This window comes from Pogona vitticeps, chromosome 2, assembly GCF_051106095.1.
Source record: "Pogona vitticeps strain Pit_001003342236 chromosome 2, PviZW2.1, whole genome shotgun sequence".
Classification (NCBI taxonomy): Eukaryota; Metazoa; Chordata; class Lepidosauria; order Squamata; family Agamidae; genus Pogona; species Pogona vitticeps.
In genome coordinates, this window is record NC_135784.1 from 240,534,169 (window position 1) to 240,547,981 (window position 13,813).

Consider the following 13,813-nt stretch of genomic DNA (forward strand, 5'->3'; position numbering starts at 1 on the left):
GCAGACTTGTCTGCCATTACTGATCCTCCTATTGAGGAACACTTGGTAAGCTTCCAAGTAACCCCAGGGTTTCCTGGAAGACAGTTTGGAAACAACTAGCACAGTTCATCTGGACTACATCTGGAGTATCACATTGCTGCAGAAACATTGTCTTTTAGCTATGATAATGATGTGGCGTTACAGAGAGGCTAGTAACAAAATGTTGAAAGTACTCTGCCCTTTGTGAAGAGACACACTCTTCCCCACCCCTTCTAACTGAAAAGAACGAAGGAGTAGTATTTCCCTTCCTCCTTCATGCATGGTATTTGAGCACTTGTGGTGCAGCTGGGTCTCTTTTAAAGTCTGGAAAAATTACAAATTCCTGGAGGAAATTCTGTGTCTTGTGGTCCGAAACAGTATCTTTCCAAGCTACAGGTCTTCTCTAAGTGAAAATGTTAACTGTGAAGGGGTGTAATATATTTCTATCCCCCCACACGTGATAAAATATATTGCTTGGATTCATATGATCATACTGATTTTTAAATACCTTCTATAATACTAGAAAAGCAACTAACAAGATGGCATGAGGAGGAAGGCGTCAGGTAGCAAATAGTTAGGCCAACATCAGTGCGTGGTATTTTGGAGCCTTTGACATGGTCCCGGAGCCCTAACATGATGCAGTGGTACCTCGACTTGAGAACGTCCCTACATAAGAACGATTCAAGTTAAGAGTGGCTCCGTTCGCAAAAAGTTGCTTCAACTTGAGAATGGAGCCTCAACTTTAAGAACAACAACAACAAAAAACCTTTCCTGCCCTTTTTTTGACTTAAGTTCACCTTAGGTCAAAAGAAGAAAAATAAATAATAAATTCGCCCCCTAGTGGTAGATATGGATTAACCAGCTTTGCATTAGTTCCTATGGGAACTGATGCTTCAACTTAATAGCGCCTTGACTTAAGAACGAGAAACAGCAGATACGGATTAAGTGGTTTTCAATGCATTCCTATGGGAAATGGTGCTTCGACTTAAGAACATTTTGACTTAAGAACGCAGTCTCAATATGGATTAAGTTCTTAAATTGAGGTACCACTGTAATCCACTGCTGATGTCTGCTCTGTGCGCCTTTGAAAATATTTTTGACTCCTAGAGCTATGAGAAATTAGTGTTTCTTGCTCTTAAGAGTATTTTCCCACCAGACACAAATTTTTCAAAGTTAAGTGCCTGAGGCACGCAAAATAAGTATTTTAACTCTCAATGAGCAATTTAAAAGGAAAAGCAAACTTAGAGGATGACTACTTGGGCATTTAACCTGCTGTTTGGTCCACTGCAGGGACAATCTAAAGCTGGCAATCAAATGTTGTCTTTGCTGAAGCACACCAGCCTGCCCCCAGAGTGTTTCTACACACACCTTTCCAATCCTTATCAGGGACTTCTACTTTTTAGGTGCAGCTAGGATTGCTCTCTTTTGGCTCATTTCTACCATGTCCAGTTGCTGGAAACAAACCAAAATGAATTGGCAAAGTAAAGTTTTTTGCTTCAATTTGCCAGCTGGTTTTCAGTTTCTCCACATCATTAGTAGTTTATACAGACAGTTTAAACACTTAATGATATGGGGTAATAGGCATTTAATTTTTTTAAGCCAGTAGGACAGTGCTGGGAGTAATGGGAGGAGATAAGAGGAAGCAAGATGGGGGATTTTTTTCATTTCCCCCCCCCCAGCTTTTCTGTCCCAGGCAAAGCAAGTTGGCTTCCTGGACTGTAAAGAAGGGGGGGGGGATCCCCTACCTTTCTTCCTCCTGTCTCCTCTCACTTCTGGGAGGAAGCCTTCATTCCCTGCCCCCTAAAAGGAACAGTGGACAAAATAAGGCCACTGTGCCATGTGGATGCAAAGATTGCATAGCATGGCATAAGAGATCTCCACCTGACCATAAGTGACCCTAATTTGTCTGCATCACCCCACTCCAACCAAGCCAAGCCCTTATTCAAAATAATTCTCAAAATGTGTATAGGGGCAAGGTTGTATTAAAACCAACAGACTGTTGTAACCTATTAACAGTTGTTAATAATGTGCTAAATGTATCATCTGGTTTAACTCAAAGCAGTGTGTGCCTGAAACTACATACTGTTAATTTCCTACAATGTGCCTATCCTGATATTGTTCAAATTGTTGCTTAAGGGGCCCACTGAGAGAGAAGTATGATATTGCCATTTTGCCCATGATAGAATGCCCATGTCAGAGTTCAGGGAAGTAGTAGATGAGATGTATAAACAGGTACTTGACGTTTCTAATAGCAACAGCATTGGGATCTGATGAGCTAGGATAAGAGAACTGAATGTATAGAATAAGAATATATTCATGCAAACATTTCCCACTAATCCTTAATTTAATTCAGTTTTTCTATCTTATTTGCATAATTGGTATTTGCATCTTAAAGGAGATGTACATAACAGAGAGCTTTTTAAAATGTAAGCAAATAGGATGAGTGTAAGAAGGGACTTGAAGTTGTAAATAAGCATGAATATTCACTGTGAGATTCTTTTCCTTATAATTGCAGTTAGGTAAACTGGTGAATAACAAGAGTTATAAAATTGTTTCATTAGTTTTGCACTGTCTGGTAATGAGCACTAAAGGTTTAGATGAATTCACTGTTGATGGCTTGTGGGGGGTATTATGAATAAACCTCTCTTATGATTTTTACTTTTTATCATACTCATTTTTTTATTTTGCTTTCCGTTTTGATTTGCAAATAGTTTTAAAAGACATGCACAGGGAAATTCATATGCATATGTGTGTGTGTTTCTCCTTGAATGTATTTTGTACTTATATGTAATTTTTGTCTGATTTTATGGCTTGTACATCCAAACTCTGCTCCATTTTTGCCTAATCTTATGGCTTGTACATCTAAACTCTGCTCTAGAGACCTACAAAATCTTCTGGAGCTAGTTTTTGAGAAAGAAGAAGGTTCTTTCATGACATGGAGGGACCAGCCTGATATTGGATGTAGGATCATACTTTTTTCTACATGATTTTTATCAAAATATGTATTATCATAAAGTGTCCCCTAATGTATACATTATTGCATACTTTTATGAAGATGGGGAACTGCACTGCAGCTGCCTTTTTGTTCAGGAAGTGTGAATTATGTAGGTTTGCATTAAAATATAAACTAACTCAAGTTATTCACCACCACTGCTGTTTCATAACCACAGGAAGTTCAGTGCTACTATTCTTACACTTTGTTAGTGATCTATTCTGCTTACTAGGAAAACAGTTAACCTGGAGAGGAGAAACCGAAAGCCGTTGTAGCTGTTGTAGTATACTAGATTTAGGGCCTGTCCACACTTGGAAATTTGGTGTGGTCCAGTTCGTACTTAAAAGGTTCTTATCTTAAGTATGGTCTATTTTAACTCTCACTTGAGCATGTTTCTGTCTAGCCTGGAGATCATGCTACAAGTCTTCTTCTCCTGTGCTACAGATCAATACAAAACAAGGCTTACCTGGTTTACTTGTAAGTAAGGAGGCAACAGCTGCAGCACAAGGACAGAACTTTGAGGGGAAGATTAGGGAGACAAAAGGGAGATCACACACACATACGTTTTTCCATCCTTTCTCCTCAGGTGGGGTTCTGCTTGGGCTGCACTGCCATATGGAACTGAGCCCAAGGGGTTGACATAGCTCCCTTCGCTGCCTTCATTCAGGAGGCTGGGGTGACTAACAGAGTAAGGGGCATAGTGAAATGGCAATGCATCAACCTGGTATAGTTTATCACTGCATTGGTTAGGGAAATATAAGAAGATGAAAATAGTGGAGGAGCTTCATCTAATTTATGATTATAGTTCACAGGAGTGATCCTGCTGGTTTGTCTTGTGACTATATTTTGATGGAAGGTACCTAGAGTCTAAAACTCTAGGTACCTGAAGCTCTAGGTATCTGAATGGCTTGTATAGGTTTGAATAAGGAAAAGATACTAATAGCACAGCCTTCTTAACTGACGTGTATTTCTTTCCCCCTATCTTCTTCTTTAAACAGTTATATTGCAAACCAGCGGAACTTAGAAAGCATAAACGAAGTAGATGTTGTAGGATACATTGGATTAAGAAATTTGTAAGTATAGCGTCTAATTATTTACATTTATTTTTATTGTCCTGCCTTTGGCCTATATTGGTGTGTAAAAGTGCACGTGGAGTCCCTGCATATGTGGGAGTCCTTATTTATTCTGGTGAAAGGAACATCTCTATATGCATGCAAAAATTATGTGGATGGAACTGATCTCTTCTTACTGCAAAAAAATGACTCTGTCTCTGCATGCACGTAAGCCTCAGCTGCACACTGAACCTCTCAAACACTCATTTGGTGGCTGAACTGGGATATGCTGTTTAATAAAAGTAGAGAATGATAACTCTCAGAGAGTGATAACACTGATCGGGTTGAATAGAAGTGGAACAAATACAATACAACAGTTGCTTCAGTTTCTAAACCAAGTGATATCATTCTGATACCATTTGAGCTACATAGAGGCAGAGTGATATAGTGATTAGAATGCTGGACTGGGATTTGTGAGATCCATGTTCGAGTCCCACTGATCAGTGAAACTCACTGTGGAACTTCATGGCAGTATGTTTTATCTGCCTGACCTACATTATAGAAGTAGGAAGGAGAGACATGTACAACTTATTTTGTTCTTACCTATAATGCTTGCACAGACCAACATGGCTACCTCTTCTACGTATAACTTAAGCTTACTGGAAGAATGCAGGATGTAACTAGCAAGTACATATTAATGAGTGAATGAACGAATGAAGATTTATGGATAACAATTCTAATTTGTGCTTTTATATTTTTACAGAACTGTTGTGGATTCAGGTTTGAAGTTTGTTGCACGCCAAGCTTTCCAGAAAAATACCAACCTGCAGTATATGTAAGTGAAAATACACTCTGTGTTTCCAAAGCAAAAAATTTTTTATTGCATCTCATTACTTTATTTGCTGTTGGGAAATGTTGGGAGCTGCTATTTAAAAATAACATGTTGGGGCCTGCAACAAAATGTTGGAGTGTTTTCCTCATGTCTTCAAGGGGCCTGGCACAGAAACCTTGCAGTGCTGTTTGTGATTCAGAGAGAGCTCTGCATTTGGCAAAAGGAAGATTTCAGAGAAAAGACAATGGAGAAACTTCTTCTCTATGCATCTGAAATGTTTTCCTTGCTGGGGAAAGGATGCAGGTTTGTGGCCAACTTCCAGCCCTGAACATTTTTGTCAGTAACCTGAGAAACCTATATGTGGGACAGGAAGCAACAGTTAGAACTGGTCATGGAACAACTGATTGGTTCAACATTGGGAAAAGAGTACGACAAGGCTGCATATTGTCCCCCAGCTTATTCAACGTATATGCAGAATACATCATGCGGAAGGCTGGACTGGAGGAATCCCAAGCTGGAATTAAGATTGCCGGAAGAAATATCAACAACTTCTGATATGCAGATGATACCACAGAAAGTGAGGAGGAATTAAAGAACCTTGTAATGAGGGCAAAAGAGGAGAGTGCAAAAAATGGTCTGAAACTGAACATCAAAAAAACTAAGATCATGGCCACTGGTCCCATCACTTCCTGGGAAGTAGAAGGAGAAGATATGGAGGCAGTGACAGATTTTACCTTCTGGGGCTCCATGATTACTGTAGATGGAGACAGCAGCCACGAAATTAAAAGACGCCTGCTTCTTGGGAGGAAAGCGATGACAAATCTTGACAGCATCTTAAAAAGCAGAGACATCACCTTGCCAATAAAAGTCCGAATAGTCAAAGCTATGGTTTTTCCTGTCGTGATGTATGGAAGTGAGAGCTGGACCATAAAGAAAGCAGACCGCCGAAGAATTGATGCCTTTGAATTGTGGTGCTGGAGGAAGCTTTTGAGAATCCCCTGGACTGCAAGGAGAACAAACCTATCAATTCTAAAGGAAATCAACCCTGAGTGCTCACTGGAAGGACAGATCCTGAAGCTGAGGCTCCAGTACTTTGGCCATCTCATGAGAAGAAAAGACTCCTTGGAAAAAACCTTGATGTTGGGAAAGTGTGACGGCAAGAGGAGAAGGGGACGACCGAGGATGAGATGGCTGGACAGTGTCTGCGAAGCAACCAACATGAATTTGACAGAACTCCGGGAGGCAGTGGAAGATAGGAGGGCCTGGCGTGCTCTGGTCCATGGGATCACGAAGAGTCGGACATGACTAAATGACGATAGGAAACATAGAAGATGAAAGAAAGATGCCCTTTGTTGTGTGAAAACCTAAATTTTCAGTGGCTACTAGTTATAGTGGTTGTATATTACTTCTAGAGGTTCTCGGATGAGCCAGATTATCTCGATCCATTCCAGTCCAGATTCAGGCATGGTCTTGGAACAGCTTTGGTCATCTAGGTCACTGGTTCTTAACCTTGGGTTACTCAGGAGTTTTGGACTGCAACTCCCAGAAGCCTTCACCACCAACTGTGCTGGCTGGGGTTTCTGGGAGTTGCAGTTCAAAAACATCCGAGTAACAAAGGTTAAGAACCACTGATCTAGGTGAATGCCCTACACCAGAATCTGGACAGGGAGAGTGTGTCCCTCTTAGTTCCACTAAACCTCTTAGTGGCTTTCATTACTATTGACTGTAGTATTTTTCTGGGGCATCTCTCTGAGATGGGACTTGGAGGCACTATTTTATGGTGGTTTTGTTCCTTCATGGAGGGGTGATTTCAGAAGGTGGGGATGAAGGAGTCCTGGTGTCCCTCAGGATTCTGTTCTGTCATGCTATTTAACATATACATGAATGTCTGAAATTTTGGAGTTTGGTGTCACCAGTATGTGGATGACAACCGACTCTCTCCTTTCCACAACTCTAAAAAAAAGCTGTTCTTTTTCTAATTTAAACCATTGTCAGTCAATGGACAGGATGATGGCAAACAGACTGAAACTTAATTCAGACAAGACAGTGCTGCTGCTGCTGTTGTTATGTTCCATCAGGTTGTGTCTGACTTATGACAACCCTATGAATGTGTTATCTCCAAAATGTGCTGTCTTCAACAACCCTACTTAGCTTCTGTATATACACAAGCCTGTGTCTTCCTTGATGAAGTGAAGCCATCTTATATTTGGTCATTTCCAGCTGCCATCACCTTTTCCCAGCATTGTTGGCTTTTTAAGACATGATATGCCTTCTCATGATATGCCTGAAGTAGGACAGCCTCAGTTTTGCTTGTGGACATAGTTCAGGCTTGATTTGATCTAGGATCCCCTTTTTTCCCTTTTTCCTGCCAGTCTAAGGTATCCACAGAGCTCTCCTTTAGCACAATATTACAAATGAATCAGTTTTAGCCCCCCCCCCCACAGCTTTACTGTAATATTGGATATTAACAGTTCATGATCGGCACCACGATTCACTCCTGGCCTTGTTTTGGCAAAGAGAAACAGCCTCTCCATCTCCTGCTTCCACTTATGTCATCTGTTTGATTCCTGTATTGGCCCTCTGGTGATGTCTGTTCGGTTGCCTGAAGCATACTGACTGGAGTCAATCAGAGGGAGCGTATAACTCCCTTGTTACAGCAATGTCACTGGCTGCTGATTCATTTCTGGGCTCGGTTCAGGGTGCTGGCTAGGACTTATAAAGCCTGATATGGCATGGGTTTAGGCTATTTGATGGATTATATCTCCCAATGTGAGCATTCTTGGCTTCTGAGATCTTCAGGGGATATCTTTCTCTGAGTTTTGCTTCCTTCACAGGAACATTTGGAGGGTCCTCTCTGAGGCTGCTCCCAGGCTGTATGATGGTGTCCCCCAGGAGGCTAGTTTGGCCCCTTTCCTTTTAGCCTTCTTCCAACTGAGGAAAACAAACTGGGCAGGAAAGAATTTTGATCATGGATACTGCACATTATTCATGTTTGGTTGTTGTGGGTTTTTCGGGTTCTTTGGCCATGTTCTGAAGGTTGTTCTTCCTGACGTTTCGCCAGTCTCTGTGGCTGACATCTTCAGAGGACTGGAATAGGAACTCTGTCCGTGCTCTGTTGCTGTTTGTTGGATAGTTGAACAGAGCACGGACAGAGTTCCTATTCCAGTCCTCTGAAGATGCTGGCCACAGAGACTGGCGAAACATCAGGAAGAACAACCTTCAGAACATGGCCAAAGAACCCGAAAAACCCACAACAACCATTAGATCCCGGCCGTGAAATCCTTCGAGAATACTCTTTATTCATGTATATTTTAATGTGTTTTTAACTTTTAACTAATTGTTTTAATATGGTTAACTGTTTTTAATGTAATAATTTATTGTCTCTTTCACCTTTTTTTAAATGATTGATGAGCTGCCTTGGGATCATTTAATGAGAAAAAGGCAGCATAAAATGAAAACAAACAAACAAACAAATACCAGACACAGCATGCATTTAGGGAGCAGCTATTGGGGAACTAAGAGTGGGGAAGGATACTTCTGGGCCCATACCCTACTACTGTAGTCTCTATAGCCATCTGGCCGGCTGCTGTGGAAAGGGAACACTGGGCTAGGTAGGCTTTTGGTCTGTTACAACCAAGGCCTAGAGTGTATTAGGTGTCAAGCTGTGAGGAATTCAAGCTGACTCGTTGAGGCAGACACATTCAAGCCCACACACTAATTTTTAGTCAACTTGCGTACTTGATATTATGCAGTTCTTCGAAACACTGAACAGAATTCCTCATTGGTCCCTTCATTTTTAAAAAAAATCTGCAACCCCTCTCCCCCCTCCCTTGTTGCATACTTTGGGTGAGTCCCTTGTCTTTGGCTCATCTTACTCCAAAACTGCTGGCGGAAGTCTGCCTTCTTTTGTGTGAAAGATGGAGAATTATAACTGGAAAATATCTGACTAACTATGTTTGGGGGCAGCTTGTGATCAGAGCAGGCAGAGCACCTCTCAGAAATTTTGGGGTAAGTCAGCCACCTGCCACGAGCCACCCATGGTTCTGGCTATACTTTTGGAAGTGTATAGGTGGCTTTTTAATTTGTTTTCAGCTAGGAGTTTTTAAAAGGGGATGTGGTGGCGCTGTGGGCTAAACCGCAGAAGCCTGTGCTGCAGGGTCAGAAGACCAAGCAGTCGTAAGATCGAATCCACATGACGGAGTGAGCTCCCGTTGCTTGTTCCAGCTCCCGCCAACCTAGCGGTTCGAAAGCATGCAAATGCAAGTAGATAAATAGGGACCACTTTGGTGGGAAGGTAACAGTGTTCCGTGTCTAAGTCGCACTGGCCATGTGACCACGAAAGATTGTCTTCGGACAAAAACGCTGGCTCTATGGCTTGGAAACGGGGATGAGCACCGCCCCCTAAAGTCAAACACGACTGGACAAAAATTGTCAAGGGGAACCTTTACCTTTACCTAGGAGTTTTTAACAGTTTCACAGAATAATACTGTGCACGTTTACTTAGATGAAAACCGCATTGTCAAATACATTGGCAAGCTTAGAGTCTTAGAGAAGAAAATGGAAAGATCATAGTGGGCTGCTGAGTGCCACAAACTAAATTGTTACATTAACACATAAAATGTGAGGTATGAATGTGACACCAAGGCTTTCTGAGGATGCCTGAGATAGAGTAGCAAATGGTTCAGCTTCTGCTCTTCTTGGCAAATAAAGATGCATGTTAGTAAAAACAAATTATTTTGACAACTGATGCAGAAGCCCCTCTCCTCTCTACCTCCAGTAACAATATAATTTGTCAAATTAAGTAACTTGACAAACTTCTGGTCTTTCATGACTTCTAAAATCTGCTGCCTGAGATGGCTTCCTCACTTTGTTTAATGATACGGCATGACTTGTGTGCTGCAGAGGTAGTTTGCAATCCCACTGTGGCCTTACTTTTTAAAAATATATGTGCTGAACTTGGCAACGTTAATATTTTGGCTACAAGATCCATTCTGGCTGGGGAATTCTGGGAATTGTAGTCCAAAAGGTAACTTTTCTAAGATGTCTGTAAGTGTGTATGTACCATAATGCATATGTTCACAGAAAGTAACGTATTTCAGATAAACAGCATTTACAAAGAGTATTCAATTATCATCCCTACAGATGCTCAAGCTATGCTTAAAGAGGAACACTTAGCCCATTGGTACCCAACCTTGGGTCTCCAGATGTTCTTAGACTAAAACTTCCAGAAGTCTTTACCACTAGCTGTGTTAGCCAGGATTTCTGGGAGTCGTAGTCCAAGAACAACTGGGGACCCAAGCTTGGCAACTACTAACCTAGCCCATATTATCACTTTTGACATATGGAAGATTATGCACTTTTCAGAAGATATGTTCCTGCTTTCATGAAGGCTGTAAGAATCTGGGGAACTGAGATTGTTTCTGCAAGAGGGAAACTAGGAACACATAAGCAGTGAAGTCTCTGCTGCAGAATCATTCCTTTCAAAAGTGAGGACATAGAGGGCACGTCTAAGCATTCTGCTCTTCAGTGCCCTGAGTTTATTTGTCGAGCATACAATCTACATTTTCCTAGAAAGTAGTAGATCAGTTAGCAATGAAAGTCAGGTTGTCTTGGTTTATGTCCTTGACATTTTTATTATTATTGTCTCCTCACAATTCCATTAATCCTTGTGCTTGTTAAGCTAGAGAAAATAGTGTATATCCTGAGTGTCATTAACCTCATTGGCAAGAAGCCTAGCTTCACTGGAAGCAGGACTTGTTTCTTGTTTTTCTAATAAATTTTACACTATTGAAGCAGTGGCATTTCTCAGTTTCTTCTTTTATAACAATTTGCATACACTTAGGGTTTGGAAATTTGTTTTGTTTTGCAGACATTTTAATGAAGATTGATGATATTGCATGAACTTTCCAACTAAAAAAGTCTTTTGACTTTAATCATCTCACAGGAGGAGGCTTTTAGGTCCATTTAAAATCCTTCTTAAAAATAAACTGGTTCCCTGTAGTGTAAAACATGTAAGAATATTAACAATAGCACTGAGCACTTACTTCAACTGTAGTCAGATGCTAAATAACACACACATATAAATATGTGATTATCAGAAATCAGTAATAGTAAGATGTAATAATGTAAACAAAGGAAGTTAAGTATTCAATTAGATATTGCTTCAGTGTAACAAATAGCGCCAGGGAATGTTGGGCTGGTTGGAGAAAACTTGCATCCACTTATCATGTATCTTAAATAAAATGTTTTTCTGTAATAAAAACAAAGTATCTGTGCAAGAATGAGAAGTAATAGCTTGGTACATTTCTGTATTAACACACTGGCCTAAGGCAGCACTGTACAAACAGAAAGAGTTATCAGGAGAGCACCTCCTCCTTGTTGATTGTTCCTGAGTTCCCTTTGCCTAATTACACTAGTTATGTTACCAGTTCTTCAACTAACATTTTGTTTCACAAGAAATGTGGTTTCTTTGTATTTCTGCTAAGGCTGCCCAAAAGCCTATGATTTCTCTGAAGCTAGATGCAGATGCTGCTGCCTTTGCATTTGCAAAGGAGAAGAGTCCCCATGTTGCCCTCCCAATGATTTTGCTAGAGGTCATAACCTGATTCAACAAGTCCATACTTCCCAATTTTGTACTGAATTTAATTGCATATCTGCATGGCAGAAAAGTTTTATTGAATTTGAAAGCTTTCACATTTTGTGAATTTATAATTGATCCTAATGAAAATCTTGCCCAAAGAGTTGTGAACTGGAGAAGTAAAGAAAGGTAGTGGCATGAAGGAAAGAGGCAAACAACCGTATGGGAGGCAATAGATAAAAATGAGTATGAGTTGCTGTAGCTTTGCAACCTCCCCCATTCTTGATATTTATTAATTGATTTACATAAGATAAGTGTCTCATTAGTTGTTTGTCAGTGAAGCATCCTCAAAATGGCTGTATTCACACACAATCCTGAATTATAATTTAATGTGCACTCTACACTTTCATTATTCTTCTCTTCTACCCCTGGAAGGAAGTTTTGATTTGTTTTCTGTTACCTGTGGTTCCCCGTGTGTTCACCCTAGACAAACTGAGTTAACGTGGTTTACTAAAACAAGCCAACCTCAAACCGTGATTAAATCCTGGCACACTTTACTAAACTACAGATAACACTAACAGTAGTGTTTAGGTATAAGGAACACTTCTGGATGGTTGAAAGTGGATGTAAATGCTTCCAGTGTCTTCCTTGCAGCCATCCCAAAGGAGAGGATAAGGGCAGGGTGGAGACAATGTATAATTCAAACTATAATTCAGCATTGTGTGTAAATTAGGCCAGCCCAATATGTTTTGCCATTCTAGATGAATTTACGTGTTTCCTGTTCTGTCCTAATGTATGTCAAACAGCTCAACAATTGAACATTAAATGAACAAAAATTGATAATGGTATTTTCTTGATTCCATTTTTAATTATCGCAGTGTTTTCACTTCCTTTTTGTGGAGTGCTTAGCTTTTCCCTTAGGGCCCAAGTGTACAGTACAGATAGCTCATCATTAGGAGAGGAAATTCTTTTAAGTATTAAAATTCTTGGATTGTGTTCTTTCATGTTTTCCATAGACTACCAATGAAGTGTGCTTTGTTTTGTAATTTGTCAATGGTAATTTGTCAAAGAACAGGCTTTGTTTACACATGTGGTTGTTCAGTTGTGCAGGTTTGCCTGAGCTATGTCTCTGCAAAATTAATGGAGCCTATCTGTAAAATGTTGAGTTTGGAGTACACGCAGCTCCAGTCCTAGGGTGGAGATGCATCATTGGCAAATGGTGGCAACTCGCATGTTTCTTCCAGGCCCAACAGGAAAAAGTGATAGTTTTCAAATAAGTAGGTTTCAAACAAGAAAACTCTTCCACCCATGAGCTTTACTTGGCTTAAAGACCCAACAGTCTACCTGTCAACCTGTAATTCCCATATAATTGATGGGCATATAATTCCCATTAAAAATTAGGTGTGTTTCTAGTATGCAGACTTTTCTGTTTTGTGTGCCTCACACTGTGTAAGATGCCCATATGAACCTAGTCTGGAACAAGAATGCTTCTGATCTTCAGTCTAGTGGAAGGCATTCAAGTTCATTTTAATATGAAGTAGTAAATGCTTAATTGACGGGAAAACCCTAATGAATGCATTTTACTTTTTTTTTGCTGTGATCTTTCATGTGAGCACACATTGCACATGCAATTAGAAAAGCATATCTTAAAAGGCTTATGAACATATTTGGCATGTGGTCAGTGTTCAGGTGAGGGAAGACTTTGATGAAGGATCAAAGAAGAAATGATAAACATGTATTTTACTTATAAATAAATTGAGCATGAAGTCAGTCTCTGAGCAGATCTTTGGAGTAGAACTTAATCCATAATTTTTATTTTACAGGAATGGACCTGTTCAGAGGTACCCATTGCAACCAGCATTTATCTTTGTTTTGAGTCAAGAGAAAGGACACCCTGTAGCTGTTTTGTAGGTCATTCCCCCAGCAGAAGTGCAAAATAAAGTTTACTAGCTCCTAGATTATAACGTTCCCCTCTCATCATCTTCTCTTTTAATAATGACATTATTATTTTTCTTTACAGTAACTTCTCAAGAAATAAGCTTTCAAGTTTGTTCCGAAAGACTTTCAGACATCTGAATCTGACTGATCTGTGAGTAATATCTTTTTATTATTATTTTTAAGAGGTGAAGGTTGCTGCTGTTATGAATATTATTAGCATTATTGCCAGCAGCAGCAGTATATTAGGGTTTTGAATATCAGTAAAATACTTCTGGTTGAATAGCTTAGTGGTTTAGTTATTTGGTTGGAGAGCCACAGGTTGGGAGTTCAGCTTTCCACTGTTCCTCCTGGGAGTAGAACCAACCTGTGTGGCCTTGGGCAAGCTGCACAGTCCCAGGGTATCC

General features: G+C 40.2%; 1 protein-coding gene across 15 annotated transcripts in view; it reads left to right on the forward strand.

The window, feature by feature from the left end:
• The window catches only part of NTRK2 (neurotrophic receptor tyrosine kinase 2), a 214,899-nt gene that overhangs the window by 18,406 nt on the left and 182,680 nt on the right, over positions 1–13,813 (forward strand). For all 15 annotated transcript variants that reach the window (XM_078386149.1, XM_078386138.1, XM_078386136.1 and 12 more), the window contains exons 2-4: positions 4,009–4,083; positions 4,826–4,897; positions 13,492–13,560. In XM_078386149.1, the coding sequence (XP_078242275.1) occupies positions 4,009–4,083; positions 4,826–4,897; positions 13,492–13,560 (216 nt within the window). The remainder of the gene's footprint in view (positions 1–4,008; positions 4,084–4,825; positions 4,898–13,491; positions 13,561–13,813) is intronic.